The sequence below is a fragment of the Oreochromis niloticus genome, linkage group LG22 (genome assembly GCF_001858045.2).
Source record: "Oreochromis niloticus isolate F11D_XX linkage group LG22, O_niloticus_UMD_NMBU, whole genome shotgun sequence".
NCBI lineage: Eukaryota > Metazoa > Chordata > Actinopteri > Cichliformes > Cichlidae > Oreochromis > Oreochromis niloticus.
In genome coordinates this window covers 27,022,373-27,036,187 of record NC_031985.2, presented here as the reverse complement: position 1 = coordinate 27,036,187, position 13,815 = coordinate 27,022,373, and the positions used below count along the sequence as shown (strand labels likewise).

The window sequence follows — 13,815 nt, the reverse complement described above, 5'->3', positions numbered from 1 at the left end:
ACTTTGAGTAGGTTTATGCCAGTACGGAAAGTATCTTACGGGCAATACGCAGACAGGGTCAGGACTGTTTTTGAATCAAAAGGGGGATCGGCACAATATTAGGCAAGTGGACATGATATTGAACTTTCATTCTTTCACAGATATTTTTATGTTTTAATAATAGCCGTGCATCTAAAGCGTCCAAAATCTCTCTCACATGGTCAATTGAGTGACGATCCGGTGGTTGTGAAAGCCATAGGAGATGATTCACATCTTTTTCATAAACACAAAACCATTCAGTGAGTCCTTATTCCCAGAAAATAAGATAAAAATGTTTCATCATATAGGATAGAGAATATTGATTTGTAGTGGCTGAACAGAACCATCCCAGCAAAATGCCTTGCACAGCACAACAGAGCTACCAACGTTTTTCCTTTAATTTGTCACTAGACTTTTTACGCCACAAAGTCTAAGGATTCACAAAACAACCTAAGACGTGGCGTTTAAATGGGAAAGCTGCATGTCATTTCAAAGTTGCTTCAAAAACATTACATTCAAAAGTTGTATTAAAAGTGGGTATATATTTCTTTCTCATCAGTCAAGACTGAAAATGGCCATAATTTGGAGAAGAATCATTGGCTTTCTTTATCTTTATGTGTGTGTGTGTGTGTGTGTGTGTAAAGAGACATTGACGTAACATCCACAGTCAGTCAGTGTAACTGCCCTTTCGATCGTCCTCATTTAACCTTTGGGACCGTGCCTTTGTTCTGGCTCCACATGTTTAAATAAAGATTAAACATCATCTAGGAATAATTGAAGATCTGTATCCTAAATTAGCATTAGTCATCATTAAATTGAACAGCACTATCATTAGCACAGGAAAAAACTTCATCTCTGGGTGCAGATTCATTCACTTTATAAAAAATTCATGGTTCCCTTTTCATTCGTACCTCCTTTCCTGCGCGCACCAAGCTGCGATTCTTTTTCCGTTGCGGATTTGATTGCCGCTTAGCCCGCTGCACTTTCATGTCTCTCGCCAAGTACACAGAGTAGGATGTATCAGACATAATGATCCCCGTGATTAAAAAAAAAAATGGAGAGAATGTGATGGCTTCAGTAGACTTCCTTTGTGCTGTATTATTTTCGTTAAGGTCACCCTCACTGTCAGCACAACTCATATTAATTACTCTACTCACCCCTTAACTTCGCCAAAGTTCTTTTAAAATTTTAATAGGGGTGATTTGGTGAGAGAGGGGTGGAGCATGGAGCCACGGAGTGGGGCTTGAGCACCCAAAGGACCTCGCTTAGACATAATTCATTAAAATCTGGGTAGTTGGCTAAGGCTCTTTCAAATACTTTCAGGTTCCCCTTCACATATGTACACACGTACACACTGCTTTCTTAAAGTACTTCACTTTGAAGGGTGTTTAATAGTTGTGTTAAGCAGTCACCCTCGGGTATTGATAAGGAAAGTCACCTCGTCCTCTACGCTTGGTATGCTAACTGCTCATCTACTCTTTTCAGTCAGAATATCTAATTGTGCTACTTGATTCGTAATTAGTTGTTTGCATTTATTTGACAGTGTTCCCTGTAGATATGCAGCACTCGTCACATGCATTTTGACTTATTTTGTCATTTTATTTAAGTTTGAAATCATCAAGTTTGTTTTCCTTAATGTGTTATTTACAGAAGATGACAGTATTTATAAAATGGGTCTTTCTCCAGTATATCTTTAGACCTGTGGTAAAACTCTGATTTACGTGTTTTATTGAGTCTTTCATTAGTCTGCTTTTTTCATACTGCCACACTAAATCAAGTCGAGTATTCAGAGGGAGCCTTGCAGTTTGTCGTAACGTTGGTTTGTAATTTCATGTTATGTTTTTTTATCACGTTATCATTACCAACCACTTGCCAAACATCTTCATCTTTTCAAAGTGCTGCTTGCCTCTTGTGCTCGTGCAAGAGGCAGAGCATGCAGCACTTTGGCGGAGGAGCAACAGCGGCAATAGTGCTTCATCTGTGACTACACGGGATGTGTTGAGGTGCAATATCCAAAGTAGGTCACCTGTATTTTAGCGGTGCTCTAAGCCTAACATCCATCCAGTATAGTTATGCATGTAAAATGGAAGGAAATATGCTCGAGCTGTACAAATGCACATGTGCCATACAATCACAACCCCAGCCGTTAGTAGCAGTATGCGGGCATCTGGACTGAATTAAAAAAGAGAATATCTGTTGAAAAATTCAAAATGGTACTCAGACACCTTATTTGTACAACCTTAAAAAAACAGTTAACTATGAAATACACACAATGCAAAATGAAAATTGATTATTCAATATTTGAAGGCTGGGTTTAAGGCACAACCAGTAGGATTAGTTGTTTGATGCAGATTTCAGTGCTGTCCAAAAGTCTTGAGCCAATTAAATATAACTGTTGACCTTCATCAAATACCTAATGAAGGTAAAGTGGTACTGAGTAAAAGTTCTCCAGGTTTTCTAAAGGTCTTTCAAAGTGTTTCTCTGGAGATTGGCCTTCACTCATTTTCAGTCCAGTCCTTGTACGAGGCCATGATTCATAGGCCACCTAACACTGACCTATGAATCACTGAAGCATAAAAAAGCACCAAACTCAAGAGATGATGTGTTTTGTCTACATGTAACTGTCAACTGTAGCAAAAACACTGAATTTGTTCCCATTTTTTAGTTAAAATAAATCTAAAATACAACTAAAAAACTAGAAAAGTAGTGCACAAAAGACAAGTCAGACAGATAAAAAGTATCTGAAAGTCATGTCCTTGAGAAAGGGGGGGATTGAGCAAAGACAAGAACTGAGAGATACATCTGGCCCTTCAGTTCACCCATCAGCTGTTTGGTGAAGTCTCATCAGAGATGATCTCAGTGGGAGGGTGGCTGTCAAGAAGACACTTGAGAAAAAGGTGGAGGTCTGCCAAATTACACAAGAACTTGACTGAAAATTAGTGGAAATAGGTTTTATCGAGCTATGAATACAAAATTGAATTAATTTTTAGGGCTCAAATTAACCTCAGTATGTATGGAGGAGGTTAGGAGACATGAACGGCAGAGTGTTTACAGTCATCTTTAAAACACAGTGGAGGCTATGTCATAGGTTTGGGGCTTCATTTTAGCCAGTGGTGTTGGATAATATTACAGTCATCATTTGGAAAGCATATGAATGGAGGAATGGAACAAAAGGCAAACAACATTCAGTTTATCTTCTCTGATTTATGAACAGAAAGTACGTATTTAAACTGTCATTGAACATGTGTCCCTCTCTCTGTCTTGATTTTTAGCACCAATGTGTGGAGGCCTGTTGAGAGGACCCAGTGGTGTCATCACATCTCCGAACTACCCAGTTCAGTATGACAACAACGCCAACTGCACTTGGGTCATCACGGCGACAGACACATCTAAGGTAAATGTCATTAAACATGGAACTGAAGCAACAATGCAGGGTGTTAACTTTGCTTTGCCGCCGTAAGCACAGATTTCCAGCGGTGCCGTAAGTGGTATCTTTAGCTGCCAGCTGCCTGATGAGTTTGCACCTTTTTAGGGAGGAGCTCCAGAGGAAGCGCTTCTCTGACACAGATGACTCATTTTATGCTTTTGATAATTGCTACAGGACACTTTAGGGGCTGTTCAACACACCATGTGACAGGAGCTTTCTTATTGAAAAATGTGAGCGATAAGGAAAATGAAAGGTGGGGAAAGAGCACTGGAAGCGAGCCAGCAAAAGACAAAGCGAGTTGTTAGAAACACCTGTGGTGAGGGAGAGAAGGAGTGAGTAAAATGGACAGGAGAGTAATGGAGAGGTTTTGAGAGCATGCTTGGAGGATATCATGAAAGTGTCACAGCCATTCTGTTCAGACCATTGACTTTGGAGTTGTGTTCAAGGCCAACCAGCTGCTATCCTGCCAAATATCCTTCTCTGAACTCAAACAAAATGGTTTTACAAATCCGTTCTCTTATTGCACTGCGCCGGATAGAAGAGAGGCTATGTAAGGTGAGAGGCAAGGCAGGACGGGGAGTCAGATCTAATATGCCCCCACACAACTCCACCCTTTGCTTGCATGTATACAAACACAAACAAACATTCACACCCAGGAGGCAGCCTGCTGGAACAGACACCAGTACTTTAGGCTGCCTCTTGCTCTGTGACTGGTTCAGATGAAGATGGAGAGAGACTGCTCTTTCTGTTTAGAGACGTAATGGGCTTCTATTCCTGCCCAGCCAGAAATGTTAGGTCAGCCAGCAGACTGAGGCAGAACCGCCTCAGTCTGAAGGGGGGTGGGCGAGCCGTGACAAAGCTCTGCTAGACCTACCAGCCTCATGATATGATAAGTAATTTGGGTTTTTGTCAAGTGGTGCTGCTTCATAGTTTCCCAAAGATACTAAATGCAGCTGTTTGAAGCTGGCAGTCTTCATGTGTTTATCCATTTATGCCAGAAAAAGCTAAAAAGTGGCCCCAACTTCCCAGACTTAGAGCAAGTTACACAGAGCTGTCCTCTGGACCTGACGAAGCTCTGAGACAACGTAAAACAACAATGTGCTTTGAAAAATTGACTGAATACAGGTACTGTTTTTTTTTTTCTTTTAAAGCAAATGATCTCTACAGAAATTAGGTTTTTTTTTCTTATTAATATGCTACTTATAATGTTAATGAACTCATTTAAATATATATTATTTTTAAAAGCACTCTCATGTTGTCATTACTGCCTAAAACCTATGCACATAACTGTGTGTGTCTGGTTTGTGGTGGAAAAATGACCCACAAGGATGCTGCAGTATTAACCAGGAGCAGGGTGTATATAATAGTTTAATAAATAATCAGTGTTCGGGCAGACATTCAGAGCTGGGGTTTCTTTACTTAAGTCAGAGCAGCAGACTTACAAGGGATTTACAGCTGACTTGACAGAAGCAGAAATACAGGCAACGGAGCTGCTGTAAGGTTTTCTTCCAGTCCACAGATGAACTAACTGTGCCCTCTATATATAATGCTTAGTTCAACCTTGTTGGAGACAGTGACAGGTATATGTGCCTAAGGATTATTTAAGTATTTACAATAGCTAATATGTTATATAATACTGTTAAATATTCTAGACCAGCAGCTGCAGAACAGAAAACTAAATGTTAAATGTCTTGCTTACAATAGGATTTCATTTATGATAGGATTTTTTTAACTAAATGTTTTTATTGGAACATTTGGCAGAAAATGGCAGGCTAGTTTAGAACCCTGACTCTTTTACTGCAGAGCCATGCTGTTGCTTTGAAGAATGCAGTTTGGCATTGTCTTGATGAAACAAGCAAGGCTTTCATTGCAAGAGATCATCTGTGGGCAGCATATGTTGCGCCAAATCGTGTATATATCATTCAGAATAAATGGTAGATGAACAGATGTTTAAATTATGTGAGGGTATGCCGTGTGCACTAATGCACCCCCATACCCTCGCATCACAAATCCTGGGGCTGTGTAGGATGAGCCAGACACCTCCCCCACCCCATCCCCCCGTATAGAGGACACAACGGTCATGATTTTCTAAATGTTTTATCTTTGCCTGCTGGAGTTTTACTTTGCTTTCATGGATGCAGAAACAAACTGTGTTCACTGACAATGGTGTTCAGAAGTGTGTCTGAGCCCATGCAGTGATTTTCAAAGAGTCGCGCCTGCTTTCAGAGCAGTGCTGCCTGCGGGGCCTGAAGATCACGGCAATACAATATTGGTTTTTTAGCTTTCTTTCAAGCGTATAGAGATTTCTCTGAATTCTCCTAATCTTTGCATGATATAAAGTACTGCAAATGATAAAATCCTAAAAACAATTGCATCAGAAACCCTTCTTAGTGGTAAATCCAGCCATTTTCTATAGGCTATCATGAGATGTTTTACACAGTTTTGGAGACGTGGTTTTACATCGCTGAAATTGCTTCAGCTGTTCAGTATGGATGATTTTTCTTTTTTTACAACTCTTTCACAATATAGCTGCTATGCTCTCTGTCTCTCCCTCTCGATTTTTTTATTCTCACCCCCTCTGTACCTCACCTGTTGGCTGGCAGATGGGAGATGAGTTTGTGGTATGAAACTCTATTTATCGAGCGATCTGACCTATTTTGCCTACACACCATCAATCTTTCCTCTCCACCTTGGCAATTTTCATTAGGAACTAGGTTTAACATAGGACAGAATGCAATTTGCATTTATATAAGCTTTTTCATTAGGCCCTGCTCTCTCTCAGCCCTCTGAAAACATTAAGAATTTGGCGGAAATCAGTGGCAGCCAATTTAAACTAGGAGGCGAAGACTTTTCCTTGTTTTGCTTTTTTATTTTTATTTAGCCTCCTCTGTCACTCTATTTTTTGGCCTTGTTATTAATATTCTGCACTTTTATAATTAAACCGTTTTTGTTTGTATGTCTAGAGCTGACCCCTTCGCTTGCCTCGGCTAGGACGCAATTATTGTTTGCTTGTTTTTATCCTTATTTATCCTTCAGCTGCAGCGTAGAACTAAAATGGCACTCAAATGAAATCATTATTTATGTTTTATAGAAAAGATTTATACACTAGATTACAACAAAGTCTTTTTGTTGCCTTAATGATCCTATTGGAATACATATATACATATATACATATATACATATGTATAGAGAGGCATGTGTAATAGCCCACAGAGGCAACTGAAAGCTGCTAGCATGATCGGCAAGAGTGAAGGTCGTGCAGACCATCTGGCAGGCAATCAGATATTTGATTAGCGAGAAACAGTTCATAATCAGCAGACGCAGTAAACACTTACACAAGCATGGATGCAAAATACCAATACCGAGCTGTTAGGTCACACAGTATGAGATTTAAAGGAAAAAACAATTCTAATAACAACAAAATAAATAAAAATACTACTACAGTGTATACAGCTGGAAGTTTGATGGGCAGATATTAAAAAAAAAAATTTGATGGATGATGGATTGATGAACAGAGGAAAAGAGAGTCACAGATGGGAAGAGATCTCTCCTCTGCATTTGGTTCAGGGAGTATTTAAGCATCTGCTTCCCTCATTTGTCTCGTTGATGTCCCCTCCGTTGTCTAGGTGATCAAGCTGACATTTGAAGATTTTGACCTGGAGCGAGGCTACGACACCCTGACGGTTGGAGACGGCGAGGTGGTGGGAGACCAGAAGACCATCTTCCACGTGTGAGTGACTCATTTGACCTCGTTCTCTCCTGCCTTTAATCTACCCTCTGTTCTCTAACTTCTTTTAGCTACCCGTCAGTTTCATTTTTGCAAGTCATGTTCCCAGTAATCATATTCTGCCTTTGCGCTCTCTTTCCTCCTCACCTTTCTTCTTTGCGGGACACTCGCCTTTTCTCCCTCCCCCCGCGCCCAACAGCACCCGTCTGTCTTCCCGTTCCCCTCCAGCCCTTTTTTTTTCCTACGGTTTCTCTTTTATTTCATCACCACCTGATGCAGCAGGGCATGAAAAATAGATGTCGCACCACATTGTCAATCATCTCTTTTCACTGTTAAAAACAAGATCACAGCCATGTGGCGCAGCATTGCAAAACTGCATATTGATGCCCCCTAATGGAGTTTGCGCTAGCAGATGCTCCATAACAATTCACAGGATGTTGTTATTAATTGTGCCGAAATTTACCACCTTAATAAAGTTTTTATAGATTAATTTTTATGCAAGGCTGCCGAGCTGGGGTGGAAACCAGGAGGGGGAGGTTGGAGATAAATGAGGGAGAAGTATGTGGAGGAAGGGGTTGCTGATGTGAGATCATCCTCAAGTTCATATTTTTTTGTCTACTTGCTCAAACACCAACAGCACACACAGGACAAACACTGAATATGGCTTAATCTCTTCAATTAAAGATTTTCCTCCCTCTCCTCCCCCCTTTATGGACTTCTTTATGCTTTAAAAGTAGAGTGAGTAATTGAGTCTTTGCGCTCCTGCACACAAACAAACTAGAACAATTTAGTACTGGAGAATATACTGCAGCTATCAGCACTGTTAACCTCAGGACTATATTTTTTGAGAATCAGTGGTGCAGGCGAGCGCGTGCAGGGTGTAGGGAATTATTTTATATTTTTTTGTAACTTTATGGTCAGAGGCATGTAACCTTAGTGCAGCACAGTCATAAATGTGCTTTATAGGCAGTCAAATCCACTCTTTTCATTTCAAGACACTGCTCTGACAGTTTAGCCATGGAAGGAAACTATTGGAGTGAATATGCGACAAGAGTTTTTCCCATAAGGGAAATAATGTCCTTGTTTTGGATCTAACAGTAACAATTAAAAGGGTGGTGACGATAACAAAAAACACACAAAAAAACTCAACTACATAAAGTAGGTCATCAACAAGGACAATGTTCTAGACAGTGATTAGCTTACAGGGAAATTATTAACATACTGATATAACTTGTCGGGGTGGAAATTATATAATAGCCTTGTCTATTATTTTTGACAAGTTTTTAGTGCTACATTAGACACGCAGCATTTTATACTTACTCACACAAGTGCTTGGGAGTTCACAGACATTCGGCACATTACCAAAAGGCTGTAAAAGAGAACAAAAACCTATCCAGACACTAGTAGCAATCCCACCATCCTACATGTTCTGTCACTAAAATTAGAACCCTTAATCACTTACTCTGCAGCTATACCCTTCCTAATTAGAGTTGGGTGGAATTACTATTCAAATGGGATTAAATTACTTCTGTGGCATTGACTGATCTTGCATTCATTTTACACTTTGTTGTCTCCTGCTATTTTCAATGTAAGTGTTGGGATAGGATAAAAACATTTCTTAGGTTAGAATTCCTTACAAAATTTGTAAAGTACTTTTCTTTTTGTTGTTTGTTTTTTTTTTTGCACTTAATTTGTGTGATGATTTAGCAAAAACAAGGTCTCTCTGGATTTTCTAGGTGATGACAAGTCCACAGCTAAAGCACTTCTACTGCTGATAAAAAAATTGCACAAAGATATAGAATATTCAACAGAAGGTTTATGAGGTGTATGTTGACTTTTCTTGTTTTGCAGTCTGTCTGGTTCGACTACTCCAGACCTTGTTGTGAGCACCAGTCACCAGATGTGGCTCAACTTCAAAACAGATGATACCAGTGGCTCGTTGGGCTTCAAGGTGTCCTATGAAGGTAAGGTTGCTTTATATATTTTGGTTTGGGCTCGTTAACTGCATTTTAAAACGGATTGTTTAACTTCTTTAAATCATCTTAGAAGACAGTTGAGTAGCATCAAAGGGGATTCATGTTAATGGTAAAGAATGTTTTAGTGGTCGTGCAGTGAGTCATCATGGTGCGGTAGTACACTGATGTTAAAAAGCAAAAGCAGTCTTTATAGTTAGACTTTAAATCTCGACTTTCTCATTTTACAGTGTGTAATAGGAGTGGATTTCTTCTTTTGATCAGTTACGCTTGTGCATTGTGACTCACCGCTCAAGACTAACTATCACATGCTCAAACAGAACACATTTTTCTTCAGTTGGCTGCTGGTCTTCAAAGTATGTATCATCCCAAGTTTAGTTTCAAAGACATAATGATTGGAGTTTATGCATCTGTCTCATATGAGACTTTATCAAGTAATATGACACTGATTTCATCCATTTTCTTCCACTTGTCCAATTCAGGGTTGCAGTTGGGCTGGAGACTGTCCCAGCTGTCACAGGGCGAGAGGTTGCGTACACCCTGGGCAGGTCGCCAATCTGACACAGAGAGACAGACAACCATTTACACTCGCATTCACACATACGGCCAATTTAGAATGACCAATTAACCCAACATGCATGTCCTTGGACTGTGGGAGGACGCCAGAGTTTGCAGACAGACCATACAAGCTCCACATAGAAAGGCCCCAGCCTGCCGTGGATTCAACCACAGGGCTTTCTTTGCTGTGAGGCGATGGTGCTAACCACAATACTGTCATATCACGGACACAACTATTATATGGATGATATCTACCCCAAAACCCCCAAACAAACAAACAAAAAAAGGAAAAGAAGAGTAATTGGAACTATAGGAGAAAATTAAGTCTCCCTTTTTGTGTGCGATCTCAGTGCCTCTGTTCTTGGCCCTTGGCAGTAGAGTCTGGAGCTCTCAGGCAGCAAAACAGCTAAACATAGAATTAAAAAGAAACATTAACCAAACATAAGCAAACAAGTATTTGAGTAATTTATGGGTCATGTTTGTGTCCTCTTTTCAATTTAATTCAGTTTGAGTCTTTACTGCTGTTTTGCTTCTCTCCTTTGCTCTCCATTTCCCCAGCTGCATGTCACGTCTGCTCCCCTTCAGCTCCGTGTCGCACATAGTGGAGCATAGGAGAGATAGGCTAAGTAACGATAATGCTTACAGTATTAAAAAGTATATTATTTTTTATAATGAAATGTATTCAAATCATAACAAGGTATGACATTTTAGACCCTCTGATCTCTGTGTACTTCATGTTGCAATACAAAAAACAACCTTCAAGACCTCATATTTGCGTTCACTAAACTGGTCATAAACAGTCAGTGGGTCATCTAGCTACATTCATCCTACTCTCTAATACCAGTGCGTCTATCTCTGTGTAATTATGTCTGTGTGTAATTATGTGCCTGTATGTGTGAGCTTTAACAATAGATCAATGTGTGTTGTTGCACGCATGTTTGAAGATCAGATACAAGTGTGGGTTTGTGAATGAGCATGTGTGCGTTCTGTTTTCCAGCGTGAAAGCATGTGAGTACGGGGTGTTTGCCAAGGTTTTTCTTCTAGATAAGTGTGCTGTTTGCCTCTCAGAAGCACAGCAAGTCTTCTCCCTTGCCCACAGATGCTTATTTTTCATCAGTAAAAATAACAGCAAAAGTGGAGCAGCATGCCGAACCAAAGTGTAATTAAAACAATGAGTTCTACTTAATGAAGGGGAAGAAACGCTTTGAACCACTTCACCTCCCAGATTGGAGCACCCAAAATCTAATTTGCATTCTCAATTACTTGTATTTTAAGCCTGATCATCAAGTGTAATTGCAAACACAGTCATACCAGAACCCACACTCCCACCTTACCCATACGTTGTGGGTTGCTCACACTCTGCAGTGGGCTCTGTCTATTGTGAAAATGCAGCGCTTGCAAAGAAAATCAGTATTAATGCAAATGAGCCTAAAACCCAGCTACTGTCGTGCTTTATACTGACAACTGAGGGAATGTGATATGCAACACTTGAACTTATTGTTATCCAAATGCAAACACATGCACCAACGGGACAGTGGCTAACACTGAGGACAAAGCATCATGTCATTTGTATTTTGAGTACTCCAGCCCATTCATTGTGCAGGGCACTAACAGTTTATGATTAAACATCGCATCTGTTAGCAAAGTAGCAGTTGAAAAAGCATCTGTTGACAGAATTTTGAATTTTCGCCTCATTGCAAGGTTACCAATATCTTCATCTACTTTTAAATGCGACTGCAATTTTGTAAATACTTTAAATACTGTTGATTCAGTAGTGGAACTGAGAGCCTTTAGAGCCCACTGAGACATTGTGTGCAGTACTGGGTTATACCAATAAACTTGACTAATAAAGTCCTTTTGTCATCCCAGACCTTAGGAGATTGCAGTGTAGCTGTTGACAGTAATTTGAGTCTGAGTCCCATTAACGTGCCCGGATTATTCTGGAATGTCAGGGAAGGACGACAAATGCGCCCTTACATCTCTTCCCTTATTCATGAGAATCAGCAGCTGTTTCGTTCACTTACCACCCTGTGTATGTTGTGTACAAGATGCTTTCATATGTGCAACACACACTTTTATAAATATGTTTTAAACAAGAAAGACAGTCACACAAACACACGCACACACACGCACTTCAAAGGATTCTTATATATTAAGCCAATTTTTCCTAAAGTTGTAATTGGAGGGACCCATGAGGAAGAGAGGCCTCATGTGAGAAACACTGTAGGGATGAACGAGTGATTGCATGATCTTGTTTGTGTTTGTACGCGTGTGCATTAATATGTAGATCTTCTTGTGTTTGCGTTACAGCTGGATTGCTCTTTCAGATCTGGTTTCTGTCATTCCCTCGGTTCATTTTCTCCTCCATTCTCTCTCATTCTCTCTCGGGTTCACCTCAAAACTCGCTTTCAGCATCCCCCCCACCACCCCTTTTAAAGGTGACTTCCACGTAAGATCAATGAGTTGTCTTGTGAATGAGGCTGCCTCAGGACAGCCATACATCCAAACAGCAGTGAGCTCTAAATATGTGTTCTAAATGATGATCATCGTTAGGGCTGAGTATGGATTTATACCCGGCATCACCCCCGGTGCGATTTAAAATCGTATTAGGCCCTGCCATCATTTCCTGGATGGATGAGCTTATTCGCTCTCTGTGTTCCCCCATCCAGATGCCTCAATGGGATGCCTCAGCATTCCCATCTGCAATCTTAAGACCTGAGAAAAGTAGAAAAAAAAAGAGTTAGTGAACGAAGGAGGCTGCATAAATCTTGCAATAATGAAATTGGCGTGTTTGGTTTTAAGGAAGAAGAGTGGTCGCCGAGGTGTGGGTGTGTTTTGCGCACGAGTCGTGAAGTACTCACATCAGCTCCCAACACGAGCGAGGTAGTTTGTCACACAGTAAGTCGAGGAGTACATTTTCCATGGGACAGCGGGGGGAGGGAGAAGCACTTGGGAGATTTGCACGATTAGAAGGTAATAGTTTAGGAAAATAAAGACACAGTAAAGAGACTAAAGTGGAAAACAGTGCATAAAGAGACAGGGAGTTCATTCATGTCGGCGTCAACAAAGGTAAACGTCAAAGTCAGTGAAGGTTTATGCACAAACGCGTTATCTGAAACAAACCCCGGACTTATCAGCGTTCTAAATTTCCAGAGATTAAATCCATATTGATCTTGTGGGTGGTAAACAAGTGCATTTCCCATAATGACACTTTTGCATAAATGCTTGATGCAGATAATGTGGAGCAGCTTTGATTGTCCATGCGATGTGCCCTTCAGTGTTTCCCATGAGTTAAAAATGTATTTTGCTACTCCGCTGCAAGTAAAAGGGGGCAGGGAATGTGCTGTTGCAGTGGTTCATCAGAGAGTTGGTGCTTAAGCAGCATTGTATTGACCGATTAGGGAAGAGATTTCATTATTTTTCCATTTATTTTGACTCCAAATCACCATTTTTACAAACTTCCTCTTTCAGCACAAAAGATGGTTTATTCTAAATTATTGATTAGTGATTCTAAAATAGTCTTAGGGGTGAATGTGTGTGAATGGATGTCTGTTTTTCTGTGTCAGCCCTGTGACAGTCTTGGCGGCCTGTCCAGGGTGTACCCCAACCCTCGCCCTATGAGAGATGGGGATAGATTTATGCACCCCTGCAACCCAGAATTGGATAAATGGAAGAAAACTAATGGATGGAACCAACCAATGGGAGCTATAATCGTATCTGTTGTAGTTTCATGAGGAAGAGGATCCAAATTCAGATTCCAGAGGGTGAGAAAGTAGAATCCAAATCTTTCATCCGAGTAGTTGTCATACACAGAGCTCAGTCACCAAATGCCAACTATGCAGACAAGTACATTAGCAGACTCCAAGTCCATACCCAGGAACTACATTACTAAAAACTTAAATAAAAAGTCAGATTTTTACTTCTTGAAGAGTACGATGTGGCAGGTGACCGACAGAAACTGGCATATATACTGGGGACAATGATTAGGTGAACAGATGTGGCAGAAAACTAGCGAGAATCAATAGTAAAACTATCAAAAATTACAAACCCCAACAGGAGGGGACAGAACAGAAATGCAAAACCATCTCAGAGCAGGCTTTTTCCCCCTCTCT

At 40.4% G+C, this 13,815-nt stretch overlaps 1 protein-coding gene across 2 annotated transcripts in view; it reads left to right on the top strand.

Annotated features, from left to right (window-relative positions):
* Nucleotides 1-13,815, top strand: part of csmd2 (CUB and Sushi multiple domains 2) — a 268,656-nt gene that overhangs the window by 129,213 nt on the left and 125,628 nt on the right. For both annotated transcript variants that reach the window (XM_025902309.1, XM_025902308.1), the window contains 3 exons: nucleotides 3,291-3,412; nucleotides 7,072-7,175; nucleotides 9,024-9,136. In XM_025902309.1, coding sequence (XP_025758094.1) covers nucleotides 3,291-3,412; nucleotides 7,072-7,175; nucleotides 9,024-9,136 — 339 coding nt within the window. The remainder of the gene's footprint in view (nucleotides 1-3,290; nucleotides 3,413-7,071; nucleotides 7,176-9,023; nucleotides 9,137-13,815) is intronic.